We start from the raw sequence: 23,252 nt of genomic DNA, 5'->3' as shown, positions 1-23,252 counted from the left end.
AAGACACGCAATCAGCCACATGCATGCTGGTGTTGGCTTGGACCATAATACCCCATCACTGGTCAAGGGCGGTTAATATGGACTTACCGGATAAGTCCCTTCTACTTCTTGGCGCAGTACGAAGGTATCAAGAGTCAGAAATCTGTGTAGTAGTGTCGTCGTAGCGACAATTGCCCTGTAAAGCGGAGTTTCAATGCTTCGATGGCTGCCCCGCCGGGTGATAGTCCGTCCGTGGCGACGTATATAAAGCATGTCTGCATCAGAAACATTGAAAATATTTGCTCCGATATCAAGAACTATACTCTGTGTCGTCCATATTTCCTGCCTTCCCATCCCTCGCACAATATCGACATGACGGTTGAAGAAGGCCTGACCAAGGCATCTGACATTGCGATTTCCATAACCGTGGAGAAGAACGGGATATATGAAGTCAACGGCGTCAGACACGAGCCTTCTGTCTCTGTGCACATGCTCACTGGTGCGACTAAGCTGCGGCGGCAACTTCGCGAGTCAAATGAGTTGATTGTTTGTCCCGGCGTTTATGACGGCTTGTCCGCGCGGATTGCTATCAACCTTGGCTTCAAGGCTATGTATATGGTGCGTCGTCTTGTTCTGCAGCAGGGTCCAAAACCAATCCAGTGGTCTAATACGACATTCAGACAGGAGCCGGGACAACGGCATCGAGGCTCGGAATGGCGGATCTCGGACTGGCTCAGCTGCACGATATGCGTACCAACGCTGAGATGATCGCCAACCTAGACCCCTTCGGTCCCCCGTTGATTGCTGATATGGATACGGGATACGGCGGTGCGTCCCCTTCCACTTCTACCTGTCTGATTGACTGGTCTTAATATCTGTATGTCAGGTCCCCTCATGGTGGCAAAGTCCGTCCAGCAGTACGTTCAAGCGGGTGTTGCAGGCTTCCACATTGAAGACCAGATCCAGAACAAGCGATGCGGACATCTCGCAGGTAAAGCCGTGGTGAGCCTGGATGAGTACCTCATCCGCATCCGCGCAGCTAAGCAGGCCAAAGATCGTCTGCATTCAGACATCGTTTTAATTGCGCGCACCGATGCCCTTCAACAGCACGGCTACGATGAGTGCATTCGTCGATTGAAGGCTGCCCGGGACCTTGGTGCCGATGTCGGCCTCCTCGAGGGCTTCACGTCCAAGGAACAAGCCGGCCAGGCGGTACAGGATCTTGCCCCGTGGCCCCTTCTTCTGAACATGGTGGAGAACGGGGCAGGCCCAGTGATCACCACGAAGGAGGCGCAAGAGATGGGGTTCCGGATTATGATCTTCTCGTTCGCGTCGCTGGCCCCTGCCTACTTAGGCATCAAGGCGGCTTTAGAGCGTCTGAAGACCCAGGGCGTTGTAGGAACTCCTGAGAACGTGGGGCCAAAGAAGTTGTTCGAGGTATGTGGACTGATGGAATCCGTTAATATTGATACAAATGCTGGAGGTAGTGGATTCGTAAATGGGGTTTGATTCTTGTCTGTGGACGACGGGTTGAAGATGAGGCTGTGAATTGATGGAGGGTGGCCGGTAAATGGACCACTTGGACGTGGCGGACCACTTACCTGTTGAAAATGGTAACATACTAAGCTGGGAGAAGACTTTATTTGAAAATCCCTTGCCAAGTTTCTTCGAGCTCATCCGAGAATTGTAATGGGAGCGGCGTTCGAGGAGAGCTACTATCTTCCCCAACGCCTACAATATGTGCCCACTCCTTCTCGACGTCTCTCAGTAGGCTGTTAAGCAGTGGCTCGTAGTCCATCAATACTAACCCTGGAACCACGCTCACTTGATGCCGGAGGGTATTCTGGGCCTGTATGGCTTGAAAAGTCGTTTCATTAACTTGAAGACATCGAACCAAGTAGAGATTATGCAGCGACTGTGCCAGATGGAGTGCCTTTGCCTTCTGCTGTTCGTCTAGATCCATCGTATTGAAGATTTGTGGGAGGGGAACCTTCCCCAAACCTTCAGCGACAGGACCATTGTAGTCAAGAAACGCCGGGCGCCCGACCTGCATGAAAAGCGGATAAGCGCTGACGGACTGCCAGTCAATAATCCCACGATCCGGCTTGGGTCTTGAGGGTCGACAAATATATTCTGCGAGTGGAGGTCGCCATGCCATAAAACTGAGGCGTGGGTGGCCTTGTTTTCCGGGAGAACATACGGAGCCACCTTGAGATAGTCTTCCAACGCGGAGAGCTCTTTGGAAAGGCTAGGCTGATACTGTCGGGGGCCAAAGAAAAGACCTTCCGGCATTAGCGGGTACCGGAGACGCGCCTTTGCGGTTGCGATCTCCCTCCGTGCAATAGACGTCATGAACTCTGTGACCGTTGACCCTGGGGTCGTACACGGTTAACCACGGAATGATAATACCATACAAGTCGGACACAAACTTACATGGACCACGCTCAATATCCAACGCGCCTCTCTCGAAGTTAAAGAAAGAACAGTGATTAGTCGGGCCAATGCTAAATGTTTGGCTCCGCACTTCGTTCCCCGTCGAATTCAGATATAGCGGCGCATTGGAATCGGAGTCGTCAGCAAAGTCGTGTCTATAGTACAAGGACCCGAACTTGGTAAATTGTGTGGTCGCTAGACGCCGTTCAATGTCAACAACCTGGTCCAGGATTTGGACCTTCTGCTTCCCTTTGATGGTGTCCCATACATTGGTAAGCGGCACGCCAGCCTGCTTCTCCATGAAGATATACTCCGCTCCAGGGTGGTTTTCCGATGCACGAGAACTCCAGGCATACACTCTCGGAACAGGGAGACCCAGGACATTCCTCAACTAGCAAAGTCAATACTGTCGCGGCGGAAGCAGGAGCATTACGCCATACAAAGTCCATAGTTGCAACTTCGCTCGCTGTCGTAAAGTGTGGTCTGCCTGCATTGGGGTTTGGGAGTTTCGCAATGACCTCGCGTCCATCGTCCATGGTAAGTTGAAATACTTTGTTGTATTGGCCCTCCGAGATCTTCAACATGAGCGTGCATGATCTCGATCCGATCGCGGAGGCCGCTAGGTTCAGAAGCGTCGAAAGGTCGAACTTCACATAGCGGCAGGCAAGCTGCTGTCGCTGGTTCCAGAGCCAGCGACCTGAAGTAAACCGATTGAGCGCCTCAAGGTCATGTTTGGAAACCGCGATCTCGGTGTTATTCATTCCAGAGCTAGAAGAAAAAGGGGCCATGACTATCCCATGGGGTTGGCGGCGGCGGACAAGCGTGGCTCCGAGGGTTTCGTTCAGAAAGAAAGCGAGTTCGAATAGCCGTCATAGCTGGCGTTTGAGAAAGATGGGACGATCTGTCATTTCGTGGTTGTTCAGAAAGAGCGCGTTGTGATTGTTGGTCGAAGCTGGAAGCGCAGCCTTGGCGGAGGTTGGGAGACCTGGAAATTTTAGATATTTATCTGTCTATAGCAAGTATATTAAGGCAAAATATAAGCAGGTTCTAGTATTACCATATAGCTTATAAGTCTCTCCATTCCATATTTTCTCGTAATATATTCTTTTCTATCAAAATAATGCTAGCTTGTATTCATGGAGCTTGTTCGCTCACTCCTAGCATCCCAACCCTGTCCTCCAGCACCAAGCAAACGCCTTACAATTATAACTACTCGGATAACCAATCCAGCCATTCTGACCCAGACAACCAAATGGACAAACCCAGCCCACCTCGAATTACTGAGTCACGAAGGCTGCGAGGCTCTTCTCGGAACCCTTCGGGACAGACCGGCATCATCCGGCATACATCACGCGACCCAACTTATGGCATATTATATATCGCCGGAAGTTGGGCGATTTCACTTCCCATCACGTCAATTATCATGACAAACATCATCCTGAACCAACCGCGCCTTACAGGCACACTTTGTCTGATTGCCGCTGGTAGCGCATTTGTCTATCTCGGCAAGCGACGGCTGAATCGACTATGTTCCCGGGTCTCTGTAACAGACCTTCCGAAGTCAAGCGCATGTCGCAACCTGATAGAGAGCGGCAAGAGAACCCCGGAGATTCCATGGGGAATGGATAACTCAACCGTCCTATCCCCATGGCCAGGCAGTGACGACAACAGCAGCAGCAAAACCCACTGGATTTCCTCCTTCGTCGCGCTTCAATCCGATATACCGATATCAGCCCTCACAAACTACGCCAGAACCCACAAGACAGACGAACCCAATGGCCAAGCACATGACACACATCATCTCGCACAAACTCTTCTCGCAGCCTTTGTCAACGGCCGAGCAACAGGACCAGAGACGTGGCTTTTAGATAAACGCGAGGATCTACCACGGTTATCCTTTTCACCGGGGACCCCCTTGTTCGGGGATCCGAAGGGCGTTGGGGCGTTCCTTCTTGGTAGCTGGAGTTCTACGCGAGGAATAGCTATCCAGCCTAAAGCTCTTCCCTTCGATAGTCCCCGGCCGGTCTCGGAATTTTCATCAAATAGCGAGGCTCTAGACACTCGCGCTGATGCAGCTGGTACGGTTATGTACTGGAAAGCTTCAGATAGCCTGATCAACGCGGTGGACAGAGCAGCATCGTACGGTCTTCCCTGGCGGTCAATGCAAGGCGGATTTCAAGAGTACATCGTCGAAAAGCTGTCTGATGAAACAGCCAGAGTGACATACATAACTATTGAGTGTACGAATCTGCATCCCGGCTCTAATGGCGATGCTGAAAGGGATTATAAGAAGCTGCCGAGGCTGATTTATGAGCTTCACGTTTTGTATGCTCAGATCCTGTTGTATAAGACGCTTCGACAGCTGGAGGTTTGATTGCGGCTTTACATATTAATAGGACTACTCCAATGTTTTCATGTTCATGATACATCCATCCGAAGGAGATGGTGTACACAAGTGGTTTACAAGGCAATTCCCAGCCGGTCTCACAGCTCCTGGGATCACACCAAGGCGCTCACAATACCCCTCTTGAGACGTTATCACCTCAGGCTCCGGGCCGCATTGGCGAACTCTGATGCCTTCTGTTGCGCCTAGCCGTCAGAGGTAACGGGCTGTTCCTCGTAATCCCGCAGGTTTGTCTTTACCGTACTCATATGGGAGGGAAACCTCAACGGATTTTATACCTCAGACTAAATCAAGTAACAGGTACGGCGATATTATCGCGGAGACAGAACAATACGGTTTCGCTTCTCGACCTAGCAGTCTCCTACAGCTCACGTTGCTCTCTCCAGACAACAGCTAGATATAACGGCAATAGCTTGCCCCCTATACAAACTGTCAATCTTGTTTCTAAGATCTCATCAGCGACTACCATCCGGTAAACACAGCATATTGCCACTCTAGACTAAGAAGGGGGTCCCTGCCACGGTGCTCTAGTCCAATCCTCATAGTCATTATCATAATCATCGGAATATTCGAAATATTCCAAATCGTCCAAATCGTCATCCGGTTCATATGAAAAATAATCCCTCGGCGCATTCCACAAGTCGAGCTGCCTGTTTTGCTCCGCACTCCATGGACTCAGTGTCCTCTCCGGCCCATCGGGTCGATACTCAGCCGAATGCGACGCAGAGACTCGCCTCTGCGACTCCTCCGCAATCAACTTGTTCCAAGGTTCTGTCCCGCGCCTGTATTTGAAGTATAGCATCGGCAAGTACCGCACATCACCAACACAGTATGCCACGATGTCACTCGGGAGTGGCCGCTTGTTGAACACGCTATATGACCCTCCCTTCTGAGGGTTCCATAACGCTTCCCCCTTCTCTTTACATCGTCTCCACCGAGCCTTATCGTCCCGGCTTGGGATCCCCTCGATGCACGTCGACAGACCACTTATGTACCTCCGGCCAGCTGTATGCTGTCGACAGGCATTTTCCATGAGTTGCACATCCCGAATACCTTGTAATTGGATCCCGTAGTGAGCATACAGCGCATCTGAGTCATTCCTGACGTCGAAGAACACTTTGAGAATCTGCGGCGACTCAAGGATATTCTTCAGGGTCTTTCCATGCTTGCCGGCGGTAGAGAAGGCCCGGTCTCCGAGGGTATGTATGTCGATGATGTGAGTGCGCTCAGGACCCTTCCCGGCGTAAACGATCACAGTCAACAGAGACACCTTTCCGTACCGGCTGAGTCGTTCTCCCTCGATGTCGAAGTAGAGTGGGGGCTGTGCGTCTCCGAGCCGGGTCTCTTGGAGTGTGACGTAGTCGACAAAGGTGCTGATCCCTTCTGGGGTGTCTATAAAGACGGGCTCTTCGTCCATCTTTGGTTCTCGACTTGTGGCCATACTCAAAGACTGACTCCGTTAAGGAACAACAGTTGGAATCGAACCGATTAATCGAGGGAAAAAAGCAGGTAACGAAAGTATTCAAGGCAAAAGAAGGGGCCACGTCATTGAGAACGCCTCGTCAGACAGCCTTTCGCTCCATTATCAGGTGACTCAAGGGAACAAAGAGCCGCGAAGTTTCAACCCGGTCCGTTGGGATAACGACGAAATATCATGTAGTTATCACCGGGCTCGATAATCCAGAAATAGTGAGGGGGCAATCAGGCCTTGTCTAGGCCACATCTCATGGTCTATTTTTGTCCGTATTGCTGGACGTGATAGGGGTACTATAGGAGTAACAGCGTCGGTACAAGATCATGGTTTCTCTACATGTTAGTTGGTTTCACCATGTTTCGCTGGGGATACCACCAAATAGTGAGGGACTTTATGAGATGATAAAAGCGACCACGGGGGTGGCTGTCGGTGCCCAAGAACTGTGTGAAGCCCTGGGCGGGCGATCATAAACATGTATATTATTCTTCCCCGTCCGCAAACCACCTCTTCGAATGAACCCAGGGCGCCTCGACAAGTCGAGGTGTACGACTTCAATGAGCAAGAAGGCCGGGCATCTGTTTTCGAGATCCCTGTCCACTATCATGTGGCACACAGGGGTGGGTCGCGACTTGAGAGCATGAGATTACACTGGATCTCGATGCGGCACATCAGTGCAGGCTGCAGATAGCGATCAGCGGGCGGGATTGGGATGGAAATAATGGGAATCCCGGGTCTGATCATGCTGCAAACAAACTGGTAAAGGTCGCTGCCCTTTCCCCGGGTGTTGTTTATCTTCTACAATGCCTGAGTTACGGTATGATTGCTTGCCAGCCAGTCCAGGCATTCGATATGAGGAACAGAAGGTGGTTCGAACGACCGGACGAGGCAGAGACAAGGCCCGAGCAAAGAGACTCGCGATGTTGGATTCGAAGTCAGGTTGAGGGGTTGGTCACCCCCATGCCTGGAGACATTGCTTTTTCTGCAAGCTGTGGGATGAGTGTCAGGGTGTGGGAGAGATCAGCTATCAGATTTCCAGACAGCCAAGGGTTCGAGAAGCCTTCCATAATTGTGACAGTCGGGTCAGTGAGGAAAATAGAAATAAAAATTAGAAAACATCATCGTCTCTTGCCTCCCACTCCAGTGACTCCACCACGGCAGGTTCATCGCAAGAGGTAAAGATCACCGACGGGTGGGGAGTCAGAGCGGGAACCCACCAGTATCTGCATGGAAACCACACGAGGGCCTGCATCTCTGACGCAGCTGGCAGGGATGACAGGAGCCCGAGGTGACTGGGCACGCGACCCACGCGAGACGAGGTGCTGAGAGTTCCAGACTTGAGAACACCCGGCAAGGCAGCCAGGGCAAAAGCTGGGTCGAATCAGCCCGCGTGAAGCCTGACCTGGCATGGCGACGAGGAAAACTCTGCGTCTCGGCGATGGGGACAAGAGGAGGAAGGTGGGTTGACGGCCATCACAAGCCGCGACAACACCCCACGTGCGCTGGAACACGAAGGACGCCAGAGGATGCAATAGATGCGTTTCGTGTCTTTTGAAAAGAAAAGGATGTGATCGAGGGCCCAGCGGAAACAGAGAGTCTCCGGTGGTTTGATTGGTGTGCCAAGGCCCGCCGAGCCTCCGCCGAGAAAAGCCCCGGTCTCGCCCCGTGGAAGTCCAATGAGATGGCCCGAATCGTCCATTGTGAGGATCATTGACGGCCACAAGCTCAGGAACGTGCTCGTGGCGCGCTTCTCATTGGCAGATCACCTCGGATGACGCTGCTTGATGCCAAGTCCGCTCCTCTGGGATCTGCTTGGCTCTCCAGTTGCGATCGAGCCAATGCCGGCCATCTGAAGCTTCACGTTCTGCTCGAGCTCGAGACAGATCCTGTCGGGCGATACTTGGCAGAGAACGCCCTGAGTCGCCGCGTTGCCTCTGCTGCATCAGGGTCCCGTACTTAAATGCACTTCGCTCCCAACCGATCTGCGTCTCTCACCTCTCTCGACTTCCTTCATCCACGTCGACAGCTTCCCTTCGTTCACCATCCTGCTGCCAGAAGGGCTCTGTCGCAATGCCTCACCCACTCACTGCCAAGTATGACTGGATTCTGGCCCTCACCTCGATGGCCTTTGTCTTCAGTTGTGCCAGTAACGGTGCCAACGATGTCGCCAACTCCTACGCCACCTCCGTCGCTGCGCGCACCCTGAAGATGTGGCATGTCGGTATTTTGGCCGCCATCACCGAATTTGTTGGAGCCGTCGCGCTGGGTGACCGTGTGACAGACACCATCAAGTCTGGCATCATCACCCCCGACCGCTTCGAGGGCAATCCCGGCGCTTTCATGCTTGCGATGGGCTGCGCCGAGGTCGGCAGTGCTACTTGGCTGACCACTGCCACTCTGCTCGGCTGGCCTGTGTCAACGACGCAGACGATCGTCGGTGCCCTCGTTGGAGTCGGTTTCGCTACCCAGGCCGATATTACTTGGGCGTGGGAGAAGGGAAGCGTGTCGCAAGTCGCCGCCTCCTGGGGGGTCGCCCCCGGCATTGCCTGCGGTTTCGCCGCCATTATCTTCGGTACCCTAAAGTATAGCGTCCTCGAGCGCGAAGACCCCTTCAAGTGGGGTATGTGGCTGGTTCCTTGGTACATGGCCCTGACTGGTGGCATCCTCGCTCTCTTCCTCACCATCGAAGCTCCCACGGCCCCGAGCCTGGAAGAGTTCGGCGCCGGAAAGGCGACCGGTATCATTCTCGGCTGCTTCTTCGGCTGCCTTTTGATCGCGTACACTTTCTTCCTGCCCTACTTCCAGCGTCGCCTTGTCAAGAAGGACCCCCGCGTCCGATTCTACCACCTCCCACTCGGCCCCTTGCTCTGGATGGAGAACCCCCCGCTCTACTTCGCCCACGATGGTGAGTGGGCTATCACAAACCACTACGCCGATGCCTACGGTGTCGTTCGCGCGGGCGGCAACGCCACCGCGCCCCTGCAAGGAAAAGCAGATGGCGCCCCGACGGATGAGAAGGCCCCTCAGGGCAACGACGTCGAGCGCCAGCCCGACTCCCTCACCTCCAGCCCCGAGATCCAGCCCCTCAAGCAGGTCCTCGAGCCCGAGGAGCGCTTCATCGACCCTGTCCGCGAGCTCTCCTGGGGTAACCCGACCAAATGGTGGGGATATCTCAAGTACGGCCTCCTCCAGGGTGTCACCCGCGACGTCATCACCCACGACTCCCAGCTCCTCCGCGACATCCACTCGCGCGCCCGCCGCTACGACGACCGCGTCGAACACATGTGGACCTACTGCCAGGTCGTCTCCGCCATGCTGATGTCGATCGCCCATGGGTCCAACGATGTCGCCAACGCCGTCGGCCCCTGGGTCGGCTCCTACAACGCGTACAACTCCGGCTCTGTCACGGACGAGGCCGACACCCCCGTCTGGTTCCTCGTTATCGCCGGTCTCCTCCTCGGCGGCGGCTTCTGGTTCTACGGCTACCACATCATCCGTGCGCTGGGCAACAAGATCACCCAGATGTCGCCGACCCGTGGGTTCGCCACTGAGCTCGGCGCCGCCGTCACCGTCCTCCTCGCCTCGCGTCTTGGTCTCCCCGTCTCCACGACGCAGTGCCTGACTGGTGCCGCTGTCGGTGTCGCCCTGATGAACTACGACCTCGCGGCGGTCAACTGGCGCCAGATTGCGTTCATCTTCAGTGGTTGGGTCCTGACTCTGCCCTGTGCCGGTCTCATCTCGGGTCTGTTATGTGTTATGGCGCTCAACACTCCTCACTTTTAGGGGGTTTAGGTGAAATTGTTTCTGCTCCTTTGTTAGGCTTCGCATGATGTACTGCAGAATACCCGTATATACCTCTAATTGACTTCGCTACTTATTTATACTTTACCTTGTATACTACTGGCATCCGCTTCTTACCCATCCTTGCCCACTCCCGGGGCCTATACTGCTTTTGTCCAACAGTCTCTCTTTCTGATTGTCTTCTCATCGCTCCTTCCTCTAAGGTCAGCATAGGGTGAGTGCCAGACATCGCTTGTTCCCGACCCAAGAAAGTGATCTTCATGTCTCGAGACTTGACAACTGCTGGGACCTATTCCACGGAGAAGTAACTTGCCGAGGGATCTTGTTCCCCCAGCTCTTATTTCGCCTGCTTTGCGATATGTCTGGATCGCAATGCTTTCTGTCGCCGGCATCGAACCACAGATCGAGCATCAACCCTTTTCTAAAGCTCTGATACAAAGCCCTGCAGGTTCTTACTCGATGTCAACCATCGCTTGCTCCGTCTCGAGTCTCCCAGCCTTGTGTGGCTGTGGTCCAGACAACTCATGCACACAGCCACAGCCCATGCAGCCTTCAGCCTTCTCTCTTCGCGCTTTAAATGACGGCAGCTCCAAGTCTAACACGTCGCCCCGCTCCAACCCAAGATCGATGTGCCACCATGGCCGAAGTCTTCGGTATTGTGGCCGGTGGCTTCAGCGCGGCCGCCCTGCTCGATCAGATCATCAAGAGTATCGAAAATCTCAGAACGCTTCGATCTTTTGTCAAGAATGCACCAACTGAGCTGGAGGGCCTTATCGAGGAAGCGGAGATTGTCCAGGGTGTGTTGAAAACACTGAACCCGGACGCGTTGGGGTCTCTGAATACCCCAGCCGCCGAGCGACGTTTACGTGCATTTCAGCAGGATCTGGAGATGACTATCTCGGAAATCCAGCAGTATCGGATATCCTCCACTAGCCGCAAACTGGGGGCAGTACGACTCGCTTGGAAGAAGGAGGCAGTTCACGCTCGAAGGCAGAACCTGGATAACGTGAAGAGTACACTTCTGCTGCTCCAGCAGGCATACTTCGGGTGGGTAGATATCCAGTGACATCCGTTGGCAGTTGAAATTAAAAACAGTGGTAAGTCCTGCTTCAGTTGACTAACAGCATGCCCAGTGCTTCGATACGGGAGCTGAGTGCATTCGTCTATTCACATGGCATTTCAGCGAGTGCTAAACGCATCGATGAGCACTCCCTCGATGACGAGAGCGGCCAATTAGTATCTACGAAACCGTAAGAGCTACCCATCTGCTCAAGCCGAGCTTATACGACTGACAATATCCAGCCAAAACACATTTCCAAACCGACAAGGGCAATCCAAGCCCAATGAGCACAAATACCGGATCCGAATCCCTTTTCTCGGGTTTGACAAAGTCCTGTCTTTCCAATCAACTAGTGTGTACTCCAGCTGGGGGATCACCATTCAGACCTATAACATCATACCTGACTGCTCGCCGGTTTTCAAATACTGTATGGAAGGCAATATCAACGCGGTTCAGGAACTGTTCACATCCGGGGCTGCCTCACCCTTCGATACCGATCGCCATGGAACTAGTCTACTCTCTGTACGCAGTGTCTAGGCTCGACCCCAGTGCTCATGTATTGACGTTTTTCAGATAGCAGCGTTGAACTGCCAACTGGATCTATGCCTGATGCTTCTCGATCAAGGAGCAGACCCAGCGCATAAAAATGACATGGGCTGGTATCCTTCACCAACTAGTCTCGAAATCTCCAAGTGCACTAACAGATACCAGCGACCCCCTCTATTACACAAATCACACCGCACAGGACTGGGAGAGGAACCTTGACGAAGTACCCATATTACTCGACCTATACCGCTTGTTTGTAAGCGCCACAGAGAACGACGACTCTCTATTCAAAACGCCACCGGATGGGTCTGTGGTCCCCACCGGGTTCACTGGGCCGCCCGAAGCCCTCACCTTGATTCAAGAGCACGTCTTTCCCGACTATAAGAGCTTGCCCCTTTCTATCCGCTTCGAAAGGGCAATGAGGCTATATCCTAATTCTGATTTGGGTACAGGTCCCGCCATCCTCCGGATCACCATGGGAGGGTGCATCGAGCCCGCTGCGTATCAGATGGCAGATAAATTCGGCCGGACTCTCCTGCACAAAATTAGCCAATTTATAGGAATAGACTTTGCTATGAAAAGAACCTCCGCCATTCATGGCTGGAGACCATTTTTGTCGGACGCCATTGCGGCATCCGCCGACGGACTGAACAAAATAGGGGGCGCAAATACACCACTCACAGCATTCCTCACGTACTACTTCATGACCGATTGGTTCGACCTCAAGCAAGTTTGGAAGTGCGACTTCAACCCCGCACTTCGAACCTGGGCATCAGAATTGAAAGCTGCTGGCACTGACCTTGAAGCGTATGGCGCGAGAGAACGAGCTCTACACAAGAGTGGAGCTGTCCGCCTGAATTTTGTCGTACAATTTAACTACGACCTCTCCAAGCGGCCACGGCACGCGCCAGAAACAGACAACTGGGCTTGGTTCCATCTAGTGGGCTTCGAGTACGGCCCGGAGCCGGAAGATTGGAAGCTCTGGATTACGAATCCATTCGATGAGTTTGCGGGGGAATTCTGGGCGATGGTAGAAAGGAAGGAGGAGATTATGCCTGGGACATGGATGGAATGACTGTATTCAACTTTGATTTCACCTGCACGGCTGCGGTGTTGGATAGTGAGGTGTTTGAGTATGGCCTTTTCGCCTCTGGGAGAGACTGGTCTTCTTTACCTGGACGTTTTGGCTCTACAATATTCAATCATTGACAAGAACACACGGAACAACCTCTATTCGGCTTCCGTGGCGTCCGCTGCTCACTTCTATCGGTTCAGTTAGCACCCGGCTCTCACTCAGGATGTCCAGGGGATATCCGAAAGAGACAGCTTTGCCAGCTGAGTCGAATTCATCAAGACATCGGGGATCCTTATAGGGGTCAGACTGTACCAGTGTGCGATCGCGACTACCAACTTTCCCCTAACGAGCAATCAATATCCAAGAATGGACCCAATACAATGATCAAATGACAACTCCTGCCCTAAATTCGCGTAAAGAGAACCAGTCTCGTCGAGTAGACGACAAGAATAGTAGTCTTTTGCAGGCCTATCTTCTAAGTGGTCCCTGTAATTGGTAAACGCATAACTTGAGGCAGTCGGAAGGAGACAGAGACACGAGACAAGGAAAGCAGGAACAATGCACCACCAATCCAGAATGCACGTCATACCAGTATCTGAGACACCGAAATTATCGTTCAGACAAAGTAGCCCTATATCAAGACATCAATCGAGCACGCTTGAGCGCACGTTGAGCAAACTACCCCCATTAGTATCCAACACTATATCTCGAATGATAACGAGAAAACTCACCTCCTGCTGCGGCACCATCTCCCCCTGAACGTCATGCACCACCATCCCCCGCGGAATAACCACCCTGGCCCTCCTCTTAAGCCCATCATGCAGCCTCCGAAACCACAGCGCCAGAATATCCCCCACACGCGTGTACGCCCCGCCATAGAAGAAATAATACAGCTCGCTGTCGCGGAGTTTCACGCCGTACTCGTCTGCGGCCTCTCGCTCGATTTGTCTGCCGTCCAGGTATACCGAGCAGAGCGTGTGGCGTTCCGCGCTGCGGATGATAAGGTTCTGGAGTTCGGCGTCGAGGTCGGCGATGAAGCGCATTGCGTTCGTGGCGTTGTCCGTGTAGAGGCCAAGACTCTCGAGGTTGGGGGGTAAGTGGCTGCGCAGTTTGAAGGGGGATGGATGGTCGCATGCGTGCCCGACGAGAAAGTAGAGTATTATCGAGAGATGGAGCAGCCGCTTGAATTCCGGGAGGGGCGGGCAAAGCATGATGTTATTGTCGAAGTCCGGGACCTCCTTCCCCGCGCTGAACTCGCCCTGGTACAAATCTACGTGCTCGAGTTGGTCGTTGAACTGGGCGCGCACGGAGAAGATCCTACTGTGTAGTCCCGGCCCGATGAGCGAGGCGGCCGCGGGAATCTGGAGACTGAGTTGTTTGAGATTCCGCGTGACGGCGCAGAGCTTGTCGAATGCGAAGTCCGTCGCGTCGGACCATGCCATGCTGAGCTTCTCGATGGTGCTGGGGATGGTGAGTTCGCGTCTTAGACCCTCGGCGTCAGTGTCGAAGCGCGCTTGCGTCTCTAGGGCGACGAGGTCGCGCAGTTGCGGGAGTCGGTAGTATGGATGCTGCGGGCCGATGAGGACTTCTTGGTAGAGGGGAATGCGGTCCTTGTCGCTGTGGAAGGCTGGTGCGACGCCGAGTCGCTCGAGGTGCTGGAGGGCTAGGCGCGGTGGGGGGTTGTTGGACCGGCCAGGGAAGCGAGCGTATTGCTGCGTTGCATGGCGCAGGACGGCGTCCAGGAAGAGGTTATCCGGTGTGACGTGCATGTGCATGCATGTGCAGCTGGACTCTATTCGGACACAGGGAGAGAACTAGGGCTGTCACTGGAAGAAGATAATCTTCGTAAGCCCGTGCCATGCGCTTATCCAGGTCGGGCACATACTCGCGGTTATTGATCCAGGTCTTTTTCAGGCTCTTGCGCGCGCGGTCCGAGAGATCAGCGAGCCCAGCCTGCTTAATGGCATCATGAACCCACGGCCAATTCTCGTCCCCGAACTGTCGAAGGATCTGCAGAAACTCGATTTGAGACAGCGGGGCGAACGACTCAAACTGCCGAATCGTCGTCATCGTCAGGAAGTGCACCATCGCGTCTAGCTCCGGGCTGTGATGGAGGGTTCGCAGAAACCCTTAGAGGGGCCTGATCTGGGCTGGGTGTCCATCGAAGTGGAAGTGCGAGTAGACGAAGGGCGTGAAGATCCCGGACCAGCGACGGCTGACGAGGCATAGATTCGTGGGTCTGCGGCTGTTGAACTCGGGATCGACGCGAGAGTCGTCCTCGAAGTGGATTCGGAGAATCTGCTGCCATATGTCGAGGGGGACCACTGTCCACGATATGCGCGGGCTCGGGCGTGTTGTTGATGTTGCCAAGTTTGGGCATCATGTAATTGCAATGTGAGTATGTACCGTGGAAGAAAGCAGAAGGTAGGCAGTGGGAGAGTAAAGAAGCGCATCCATACATCAAGGATACTTATGGCGTCCGGACTTGACTCAAACCTGATTCCTTTCACCGAATCACCCCTGTCAAGCCATTGTGAATGCTGAGAGGGCTTGATGAGTCTTCTTCATTCACTATTTTCAAATTATCAGTCGAGGTGCCTCCAGACATGCAGTTGTGGACTTCCAGAGGAGCGGATGACTCCAAGGTGGGGGTGATATCCACCATTCAACGCGCACAGTGAGACGTATGGTCCTAAGCCCTTAGTCTCATTAGTTGGAGCTGCAACCAAGATAAGGCAGGATAGCGAGACAAAGCAGGCTAAGCAGTGCAAGAGTAAACATACTGTGAATGCCAGCAGCATGCAACACACCTTCTAGTTCTTTCCTCCGAACACCACGGGTTTGAGACTCTACTAAGTCCGCAGGTCCAATTGGGGCCAACCATAATCCCCAGAAGAATCGATATTTCACTTAACCTGCCTGTCAAGTAGCCCGTTGAGTTCACTGCGCAGAGAAGCAGAGAAGCCAAAGGAACAAAACGCAATAAGGCACGTGGATATATTCCTCCAATTTCCCGCAATTCTGCGCGCACCGCCAGCCAGTCGCGCTCATATATCTTCCCATTTGCGCAGAAAAAGTTTTAAACCGCGTCTTGAGCCCGGATATTGCGACCACAACGTGCGGAGGAATACACGGATCACGATGAAGGAACATCAAAACGAGAGCTGCATGACATGTGTAGGCCCTTCTTCTGATATATAGGTAGCCGGCGGCTTCAAATCCAACTGTTGAATATCCAGATGGACGAGTCGAACTATCAACTTAGCATCAACCCGGGTCCGGCAGAGAAGGCTTCATGGTGACAACATGAGCAGGAATTTCAGCAAATAAGACCGGCGGTAGAAGTGTTCATCATCTCGATCGATTCAAATGTCGTAATGTGATTCTAAACCAGAGTGAGAAGCGCCACAGTCGCATGGTTTAAGGTATATACCACGAGCATAGAAGGTGTATCGAAGAAATAGATACAGGAGAAATAGTGGAGGTTGAGGTAAGGAAAATAAGAGAAGGGAAAACATGCTGAGGGGTATTTATGCACAATGCAAGGCCTCTTTTTCCAGCAAACGGATGAATTCAATGAAACATCTTGCTTCAACCACTCATTCATTAAGTATTCGCTCCTCATCAGCAGCCAAAACGTCGCAAGTCATTCAAAAAGCATCCAAAAAGGCGAAGTGAGATAGATCCACGGTCGCAAAAGACGAATCGTCATAGACAGCCTTTGATGGAAACGCAGGCTTCGTATGGTTCCTGGATATCAAACATCCAGCGCTCGACATCCTTGCGAAACTCCCCGCGGTAATTTCGGCAGTGGCCCGTAGAGAATAAATGGCCGCGGCAGGACTTGTCCAAGGCATAGGTAAAGAACTGCGGATTCCCTCGGAACTTTTCCATTTTCTGGATCATCCCTTCGACTCGACGTGCGTAATGGACACAGTCCACGCACTCCTCGGCCTGGGTCTCATCCATGATCTTTGGCCTCCCTGGATACATCCATGCTAGACAATGTTAGTCCGGATCGGCGTCTCCGTCAGCAGAAAGCTCACCAATGCAAATTACCATCAGAATGAAAGCAACCAAAGATACAGCGATGGAAGGTAGTTTCAATAACCTTATTTTCATGGCGATTGATGGAGAGTCTCAGGAGGAGAAACATCAGAGCTGAGGCCACGGCGAAGTCAGCCAGGGTGTTCACGCTAACTCATTGCGGTTAGATCGTGTTATTAATTGGGTCGCTTCTCTCCCAACATCCAAACCTGGAAAGGCTTCATATTTGACAAACTTGGAAAAACGCTCTCTGAGAATCCCTTGCTGCATAAGATATCCTTGCGCCTCAGTATTTTACGTCCAGCCAACCGTCGCCGCGTTCCTTCCTCCGTCAACATGGCACAACCCTGCTAAACGCTCCTGCCTCACGAGCAGTGCCTCTGGGGAAGAGCTCACGTCAACCTTCGAGTTCACCTCTGGCCCCGCAAACATCACACCCATTACCGCAGTTAACTCATCTCACACTCGTTCTCATATCGGACATTTTTAAGTTCGCTAAAATCTCCTGATCGTCCTCTATTTTCGGCCGCAAATTAATATCACGATTTGCCCCGCCCGGACTCATACCTGCCACGACTGGTCGCCAAATTTGGTTTACCAATTACGCCGTTCTGACTTCTGGCTACTGACCGCAATGTCTGTTTTCCACTTTGATGCTCGTTCTTATCGCCCGCCCGATGAAAACCCTCAAGGTACTTGTCGCGACTCGGACACTATCTCCATAGATTTGGAACGCCCCGAGCATCCCGTATCATTTAATAGGTCCCCCGCAAGCACACCTGTATCCCGTCCAGTGCAACTCGATCCCTATCCTCTCTCTACGCAGACTGAGTCTGGGATGGTCAACAATCCACCGCTTTTCCGGCCCGCTATACCACTTGCGAAAAAAGCCTTCTACGGCCGTGATCGATGGAGGAGTTGTACAGACGGCAGCTCTATGGCGCGTGACAACCCAAATAGATCTCCAACGCCAAAGAGACGAACCCCTGAACCCGATTCCACGAACGACGAAAGACTTCAACGACTTGAACAGGCAATCAAACATGATTACCCGGCCCGGACAGATCTGCTGGAACTCGTTCACTCCATTAAACTGGATCCCAAGCCTGAGCGAGAAGAGCCGCACGCGATATCGAGTAGCAAATCTTATTTGGATCTCATATCTGGGAGGGAGTCGGCCATATACACAGATTCATCCAGCTCTCCCTCAGCCGCGCCACCCAATGAACTAACCCTCCCACAATCCAAGGCGCCTCCACCGATGAGTCTCCAGAGCGATCCGCCTAGAGACAACGCAAGCGAAGAGCAAAAGTCTATAACCAAACTGTTCAAGTCGCCAGCCCAAAGCGAGACAGCTGGCACATCTGCCTCGTGGCAGACAGCTCCGTCGTCTGAAACTGCACGAGCGGCCAGGCTAGCCGACGCTGCTCCACAGCATTATCAGGCAGCACTATCTATCGAATGGTCGGGGCAATCTCAAGCAGACCATTCTTGGGGGAGGCCATCTTCGAAGATGCGTCCGGCAAGGAGCCACCCAGAGGAACAGGAGACACAACGACACTCCAAATCCAGACCATTCCCTCCGCCAGAAATCCAAAAGACTAAACCAACAACAGTAACCTCCAGGCCAGAATCAACAGCATCCTGCCCTGTACGACCGAGTGATTTATTGAATCCGGCCTCACCCCGTGCAAAGGATGAAAGGCAGGTGTCGGATTCATTCGTCATGAGTCAAGATGCGTCGGCACCATCTGGCAGTCCGGGCTTGCCGACCAGTTCCCCCGAAGAATTGTCCGAGTGGCACAGAGTTGGCCGACCCGATCCAGCTGCCGACATGATGCCTGGAGCCCTCCTGCGGCCTTTTGGTTCCGACAGCAGTTTCCCCGACTTCATTCCCCCGCCACCACACAATACGGCTCTTGGGGAGAGTTCCGAGCCGCAGGGACGGACAGCATCGCCTTCCCTATCCCGAGAAGCCACAATCCCGAAACCAACAGATGAGCATTTCGACCGCGAAGAGCTTTACTTTCTCAAATTACCGGTCTGGTCTAAGAGCGGGATGAGGTACATCGTGCGTCTCCCCAGCGGCCACTGCCGATTCTGTTCGCGCCCTCTCAGCGAGACGCACTTTTCTCCTCTCGAGGAGCCCTTCTCATTGGAAGACGGTGAACACAGTACGTACAGTCGTGTCACGCCGCACAGGACTCGGGGACCTGTATTCTGGTCACTGAAATCCATGGGGGTGAACTACGACCCATCGATTGCCAGCTGCGCACGGTGCTCAACTGTGTTCCACAGCCAGTGCATTGAGGGGCTCATCAGAAACGAGAGGGGGAATCATCGCAGGCCGGCATGCCCAAGCTGTAAGGATATCTGGAATTGATCAGTTTCAGTATGATTGAGAATGATTATGTAGCTTAGTTGTCTGAGAAGTACTGCCTTCATTCTTACCTCTTGTATCTCTCGTTGTCAACAACGATTCTTTAACATCAAGGCAGATTCAATCATATTGTTTGCCATTCATGGGAATTTGAGTTCTTCGTGGAGTCTTACTCGTTTTGGTCCCCGATCTTGACTGCGGTTCGTATCCATACCATGAGTCATGATACTCAGCCACCACGATCAACCAATCTGTTGATCAGTGACGGAGCTCTCTGGGGAACAACCACAGGACATCTCTTACTTGAAGTGACTCCATTCCCCATTTCCTGAGTCAATTCAATGCCCCCCAAAACAAACAACACCATCTCCATCTTCCACCCTCCGACAATAAGATACACACAACCACAACCATGCCATCCCCAAAACACAAAGGCCCAAAATCCACCAAACCCCCTCACACCCAAACCACCCCAACCAAAGCCAAAAATCCCAATCCAAAAGACAGGGACAGCGACCCCCCTCCCTACCGCCAAATCCGCGCCCTCTCAACCGCAACCACAATAACCGTCTACCAGGCATACTCACCCTCCATCGCCACCGCCGCCGTCGCCACACAATCCTTCTCCAACGTCCCCGGCTTCAAACGGGAGCGCATGACCTGGATCAAGCCCAGCTTCCTCTGGATGGCGTACCGGTGCGGGTACGCGACCAAGAAGGGCCAGGAGCGCGTGCTCGCCGTGGAGATTACGCGGGCGGGATTCGAGTGGGCGCTGCGGCATTCGTGTCTTTCGCATACGGCGCGAGGTGCAAGTGCAAGGGAGGTCGAAGAGTGGAGGGAGCAGATGAAGGGCTCCCCTGTTCGGATCCAGTGGGATCCTGAGCGGGATATCTTTTTCGCCCCGCTGGGGTATCGCAGTTTGCAGGTGGGGCTTGGGCCGGATGCGGTGCAGAGGTATATCAGCGAGTGGATTGTGTCGATTCGCGATGTGACGGGGTCGATGGTGAGGATTCAGGGGTTGATTGAGAAGGGGGATTTGGAGGGGGCGTGGGGGGAGGTTCCGCGGGAGGAGGAGTACGTCCTTGATGAGGAATTAAGGAGGGTAATTGGGGCTTCGTGAGGGCGTCATATTGATTCAATATCAATATGAGATCAGGAGCAAAGTACCTAGGTACTGTGTATATACGGAGATATTCCAACCCTGCGTCGAATCTCGACGAACAGCATCCCTGATACCACGATTTATGTCCTTTTCGATATGCTATTAGCCACTTTGTTGCATGCACCCCCATCTATCGATATCTTAACCCTTGGGGAAAAACTGGCTTTCGTCATGCTACGCGGGATTTGCTCGACTCCGCATCTCGAAGCAATGAGTGGACAGCATATGGATGAAAAATATATATCCGCGAAGGGCAAAAGGTGAAACGCACAACTCCATTATATCGCCGCAATAAACCAAGCAGTATGATTTACAATTACTTTATAGGTACTTTGTTACCAGTGATGTTGTTGTGGGGAGCCCAAAAAAGCACGAGGATGCAGCTGGAGAGGTCAACAGACGACGGGCAAAAAGATGACAAGGGTGGGATTCGAACCCACGCCAAATTAATGACGCGGAAACTGATGAAATCAGAGAAGGGATCCGAATTAGGATTAGCCTTAACCGCGCGCCTTAGACCGCTCGGCCACCTTGCCTTCGATAAAGAATACCTTTCTCCTATGGCACTATACTCGGCCGGATTCGCATGATAGCAGAAACTGTCTGGCAGTCCCGCCGGGTATCTCGAGCTATTAATATTCATGCTCGACGCTCATGAAGTAACATATATAATCATTAAAATCATTACGCTCGCTCTCTTACTCCGGCTTCTGCCCATAAAACATGCGCATCCGCGAATAAAGATGGATCGACAAGTCCCGCAGCTCTTGTTTTATCCCAGCAACTAGCACCTCGATCTCCGCGCGTTCCCAGCCCAGCACCCGAGTAAAGAGCGCATAGCAGTATGGGGGGATCGCCTCGAACATGTTGACTTGGTGGTAGCGGCCGAGCTCTTTGAGCTTGGGGTCTTTGGGCCAGGGGCTTTGGGGGAGCTGTTACGAGCCAAAGTGTCAGAGAGCGCTGTCGCTGTTCGTTGCGCAAGGGAAGGGGTAAGTGGTAGTGATGTGCGCACGCACCTTGTAAACCTCTTCACGGACATTAATGAATCCAGCCTTCTCCAGATGTGCCTTCCACGTCTTCGTTGTATCCATGTCCTTGCCGAATTTCTTCGAAGCGAGGTGCATGTTTTCTATTCCCTCCAGGAGGCATTTTGCCTTCAGGTGTGTGCCGTCGTCGGAGTATGTGTTCACGTCGATCGAAGAGATCTCAAACCATCCGCCGGGTTTGAGATTCTTGAAGGCCTCCGAGAAGACGTGGGCGTGATCGCGAATGGCTCCTTCAAGTTCGCGGCCGTGGATGAAGTCGAAGGGTTTGCTGTAGGGCCATGTGAGCTCGAAGTCGTCGACTTCGAAGCGGCAGTTTGGCGGGATCCTGGATGGTTAGTATGAGGAGCCTTGACATGGTAGCGGGCTGGGGTACCATGAGGGTTGGATGGGGCTGAGATCGTTTCCTGCGGAGGTCAGTAGGGAGTCATCTTTCCGCCAAGTCTCGACCTACCGATAACTTCAGATTCGGGGTGTTCGCTGTTGCGAATTTGTGAGTAGACATCCTCCGCATGAAGAGCCGTGGTCTCACTCTGCAAAGTCAATCGCCCAGATGCCTGTTCCTGTGCCGATATCTAACACCCGCGCGGGGTCCTTGAGTGGCGCCCGATGTAATTCACCCTTCAACAGCATGCGATATATGTGGTGGCTCTGCTGTTGTCAGTTTCGTCCCCATTTCCGGACCCAATCGTCACTAACTAGATCTAGTCGGTCTTGTTCTTGCTCGTCGTTGGGCTGGTCGGTTGGTCAGAACATCTCGCGTTCGATCCGATGTGCGACATACCAAGATGTATTCTCCCTCGTGGAACGAGTGGTATCTACGACCGTTCTGTGGGGTTTTAGTTGCGTCCGATTGATGGTGTTCCGAGAAATACCTCGTATCTGAAGAGTCAGCGCCGAAAGAAGACGAGGGTTTTTTTTTTTTTTTTTAAGAACTTACCTGTAGTTCATCGCACTTGAGGTGATGCTAGTTGTGTAGCTGGCGTCGCCCAGCCTGGGACGATTAGCAAACGAAGCGCGGCGGCAAGGTGCGGGGGACAAACGAGCTCTGGTAGCTGGAATCCTTGTCATCGAAGTCCTGTGATCGGGTTAGTTCGTAGACTGAGAGCAGGCGAGACGTCGGCGACGAACGTCGGGCTCAATGTACGATTGTTGCTGTTCGGGTTCGATGTGTTGCTGGTCAGCGTCTGCCATCTTGGCAAGAGTGATAACCAAGAATGAGGGAACAATGAATACAAAGAATGGGTCTCAATGCCGTCGGATTCACTAAAAAAACGAGTAAAGATATCGTAAAAGTGAGAGTCAATGAGACTGAAGGAAGAAGTGCAGCGGAAAAAGAGAGATTCTTGCAGCCAGCAAGCGTCAAGAGTGGACATTTTATCAAGAGAGGGTATGCCCCCATGCAGATGGCCGTTGAGGAAGAGCTCCAGCAAACGACTCTGGTTGGCAGCAGATTCTGCCGTGTCTGCGAGCGAGCGAACTGAGGAAGGAGATGACGAGCCACTAGCAGGGCTAGTCGTCCTCTAGTGCCTCTCAGGGTGGTCCTCCGCGGATGCACAAGGCCTTTGCCGTACCGTCGATCCCCAAATGTCCTTGAGCACTGCAGGTGGTTCCTCAAAGAAACCGAGGAAACGCACATAAGTCTGTGCTCGACAGCCAGTGAGAGGTGGCCGGGCCGCTTGGCGGCTCTCGATGAAGGGCAGTCATTGCAATGAGAGAAATCAGACTCAAAGAGAAGGGATGATTCGGATGATTCGGATGATCCACATCGTCCCCGCAAAGACAGCTGACAGCCGGGTGGCTGTCGGATGGGATCTGGGTCCAATCTTCCACCTGCAATCTTCACAGGGT

At 53.0% G+C, this 23,252-nt stretch overlaps 11 protein-coding genes and 1 non-coding gene across 12 annotated transcripts; 6 read left to right on the top strand and 6 right to left on the bottom strand.

The window, feature by feature from the left end:
- Positions 1-351: 351 nt before the first annotated feature.
- Positions 352-1,488, top strand: BJX67DRAFT_379042 (isocitrate lyase/PEP mutase family protein; the record flags this gene model as incomplete). The annotated part of the gene is made up of 3 exons (XM_071032479.1): positions 352-597; positions 660-807; positions 866-1,488. 3 exons carry the CDS (start codon positions 352-354, stop codon positions 1,486-1,488), a joined length of 1,017 nt encoding a protein of 338 aa, XP_070888468.1.
- A 130-nt stretch (positions 1,489-1,618) lies between these two features.
- BJX67DRAFT_370728 (phosphotransferase enzyme family protein) lies at positions 1,619-3,173 on the bottom strand (the record flags this gene model as incomplete). Its single annotated transcript, XM_071030957.1, has 4 exons — positions 1,619-2,026; positions 2,077-2,351; positions 2,413-2,803; positions 2,853-3,173. The coding sequence occupies 4 exons, from the start codon at positions 3,171-3,173 to the stop codon at positions 1,619-1,621; spliced, it is 1,395 nt and encodes a 464-aa protein (XP_070888467.1).
- A 662-nt stretch (positions 3,174-3,835) lies between these two features.
- On the top strand, positions 3,836-4,786 carry BJX67DRAFT_379040 (uncharacterized protein; the record flags this gene model as incomplete). The annotated part of the gene is made up of 1 exon (XM_071032478.1): positions 3,836-4,786. The coding sequence occupies one exon, from the start codon at positions 3,836-3,838 to the stop codon at positions 4,784-4,786; it is 951 nt and encodes a 316-aa protein (XP_070888466.1).
- A 529-nt stretch (positions 4,787-5,315) lies between these two features.
- Positions 5,316-6,233, bottom strand: BJX67DRAFT_379039 (ribonuclease H-like domain-containing protein; the record flags this gene model as incomplete). Its single annotated transcript, XM_071032477.1, has 1 exon — positions 5,316-6,233. One exon carries the CDS (start codon positions 6,231-6,233, stop codon positions 5,316-5,318), a length of 918 nt encoding a protein of 305 aa, XP_070888465.1.
- Positions 6,234-7,989: 1,756 nt separating this feature from the next.
- Positions 7,990-10,197, top strand: BJX67DRAFT_392024 (inorganic phosphate transporter). Its single transcript, XM_071034880.1, has one exon. The coding sequence runs from the start codon at positions 8,358-8,360 to the stop codon at positions 10,068-10,070; it is 1,713 nt and encodes a 570-aa protein (XP_070888464.1). The 5' UTR covers positions 7,990-8,357; the 3' UTR covers positions 10,071-10,197.
- Positions 10,198-10,725: 528 nt separating this feature from the next.
- On the top strand, positions 10,726-12,769 carry BJX67DRAFT_379037 (uncharacterized protein; the record flags this gene model as incomplete). The annotated part of the gene is made up of 5 exons (XM_071032476.1): positions 10,726-11,135; positions 11,222-11,338; positions 11,391-11,670; positions 11,722-11,807; positions 11,860-12,769. 5 exons carry the CDS (start codon positions 10,726-10,728, stop codon positions 12,767-12,769), a joined length of 1,803 nt encoding a protein of 600 aa, XP_070888463.1.
- Positions 12,770-13,087: 318 nt separating this feature from the next.
- Positions 13,088-14,709, bottom strand: BJX67DRAFT_332208 (uncharacterized protein). The gene is made up of 3 exons (XM_071027520.1): positions 14,655-14,709; positions 13,501-14,595; positions 13,088-13,447 (listed from the first exon to the last, which is right to left on the bottom strand). The coding sequence occupies exons 2-3, from the start codon at positions 14,542-14,544 to the stop codon at positions 13,406-13,408; spliced, it is 1,086 nt and encodes a 361-aa protein (XP_070888462.1). The 5' UTR covers positions 14,545-14,595; positions 14,655-14,709; the 3' UTR covers positions 13,088-13,405.
- BJX67DRAFT_332255 (uncharacterized protein) lies at positions 14,710-15,427 on the bottom strand. Its single transcript, XM_071027521.1, has one exon. The coding sequence runs from the start codon at positions 15,228-15,230 to the stop codon at positions 14,817-14,819; it is 414 nt and encodes a 137-aa protein (XP_070888461.1). The 5' UTR covers positions 15,231-15,427; the 3' UTR covers positions 14,710-14,816.
- A 2,023-nt stretch (positions 15,428-17,450) lies between these two features.
- On the top strand, positions 17,451-19,199 carry BJX67DRAFT_379035 (uncharacterized protein; the record flags this gene model as incomplete). The annotated part of the gene is made up of 1 exon (XM_071032475.1): positions 17,451-19,199. The coding sequence occupies one exon, from the start codon at positions 17,451-17,453 to the stop codon at positions 19,197-19,199; it is 1,749 nt and encodes a 582-aa protein (XP_070888460.1).
- Positions 19,200-19,404: 205 nt separating this feature from the next.
- Positions 19,405-20,424, top strand: BJX67DRAFT_332191 (uncharacterized protein). The gene has a single exon (XM_071027519.1). The coding sequence runs from the start codon at positions 19,609-19,611 to the stop codon at positions 20,314-20,316; it is 708 nt and encodes a 235-aa protein (XP_070888459.1). The 5' UTR covers positions 19,405-19,608; the 3' UTR covers positions 20,317-20,424.
- A 349-nt stretch (positions 20,425-20,773) lies between these two features.
- On the bottom strand, positions 20,774-20,894 carry BJX67DRAFT_t40. Its single transcript has one exon. It is a non-coding gene; the product is annotated as a tRNA-Leu (tRNA).
- A 131-nt stretch (positions 20,895-21,025) lies between these two features.
- Positions 21,026-22,844, bottom strand: BJX67DRAFT_332118 (class I SAM-dependent methyltransferase). Its single transcript, XM_071027518.1, has 11 exons — positions 22,533-22,844; positions 22,445-22,479; positions 22,342-22,395; positions 22,277-22,283; positions 22,186-22,230; positions 22,101-22,136; positions 21,934-22,052; positions 21,856-21,881; positions 21,778-21,808; positions 21,375-21,729; positions 21,026-21,290 (listed from the first exon to the last, which is right to left on the bottom strand). The coding sequence occupies exons 1-11, from the start codon at positions 22,593-22,595 to the stop codon at positions 21,057-21,059; spliced, it is 1,005 nt and encodes a 334-aa protein (XP_070888458.1). The 5' UTR covers positions 22,596-22,844; the 3' UTR covers positions 21,026-21,056.
- Between the last annotated feature and the right edge of the window lie 408 nt (positions 22,845-23,252).

Source organism: Aspergillus lucknowensis (genome assembly GCF_044049455.1).
Source record: "Aspergillus lucknowensis strain CBS 449.75 chromosome Unknown BJX67scaffold_9, whole genome shotgun sequence".
Taxonomy (NCBI): Eukaryota; Fungi; Ascomycota; class Eurotiomycetes; order Eurotiales; family Aspergillaceae; genus Aspergillus; species Aspergillus lucknowensis.
This window is presented reverse-complemented; position numbering and strand designations above follow the sequence as displayed.

Coding starts and splice junctions, on each gene's coding strand:
- BJX67DRAFT_392024 (XM_071034880.1), top strand. CDS start 8,358: ATGCCTCACCCACTCACTGCCAAGTATGACTGGATTCTGGCCCTCACC.
- BJX67DRAFT_332208 (XM_071027520.1), bottom strand. CDS start 14,544: ATGCACATGCACGTCACACCGGATAACCTCTTCCTGGACGCCGTCCTG. Junction 13,448..13,500: donor AGATGGTGCCGCAGCAGGAG/GTGAGTTTTCTC, acceptor TAATGGGGGTAG/TTTGCTCAACGTGCGCTCAA.
- BJX67DRAFT_332255 (XM_071027521.1), bottom strand. CDS start 15,230: ATGTATGGATGCGCTTCTTTACTCTCCCACTGCCTACCTTCTGCTTTC.
- BJX67DRAFT_332191 (XM_071027519.1), top strand. CDS start 19,609: ATGCCATCCCCAAAACACAAAGGCCCAAAATCCACCAAACCCCCTCAC.
- BJX67DRAFT_332118 (XM_071027518.1), bottom strand. CDS start 22,595: ATGGCAGACGCTGACCAGCAACACATCGAACCCGAACAGCAACAATCG. Junction 22,396..22,444: donor GATTCCAGCTACCAGAGCTC/GTTTGTCCCCCG, acceptor TAATCGTCCCAG/GCTGGGCGACGCCAGCTACA. Junction 21,730..21,777: donor AGCCCCATCCAACCCTCATG/GTACCCCAGCCC, acceptor CTAACCATCCAG/GATCCCGCCAAACTGCCGCT.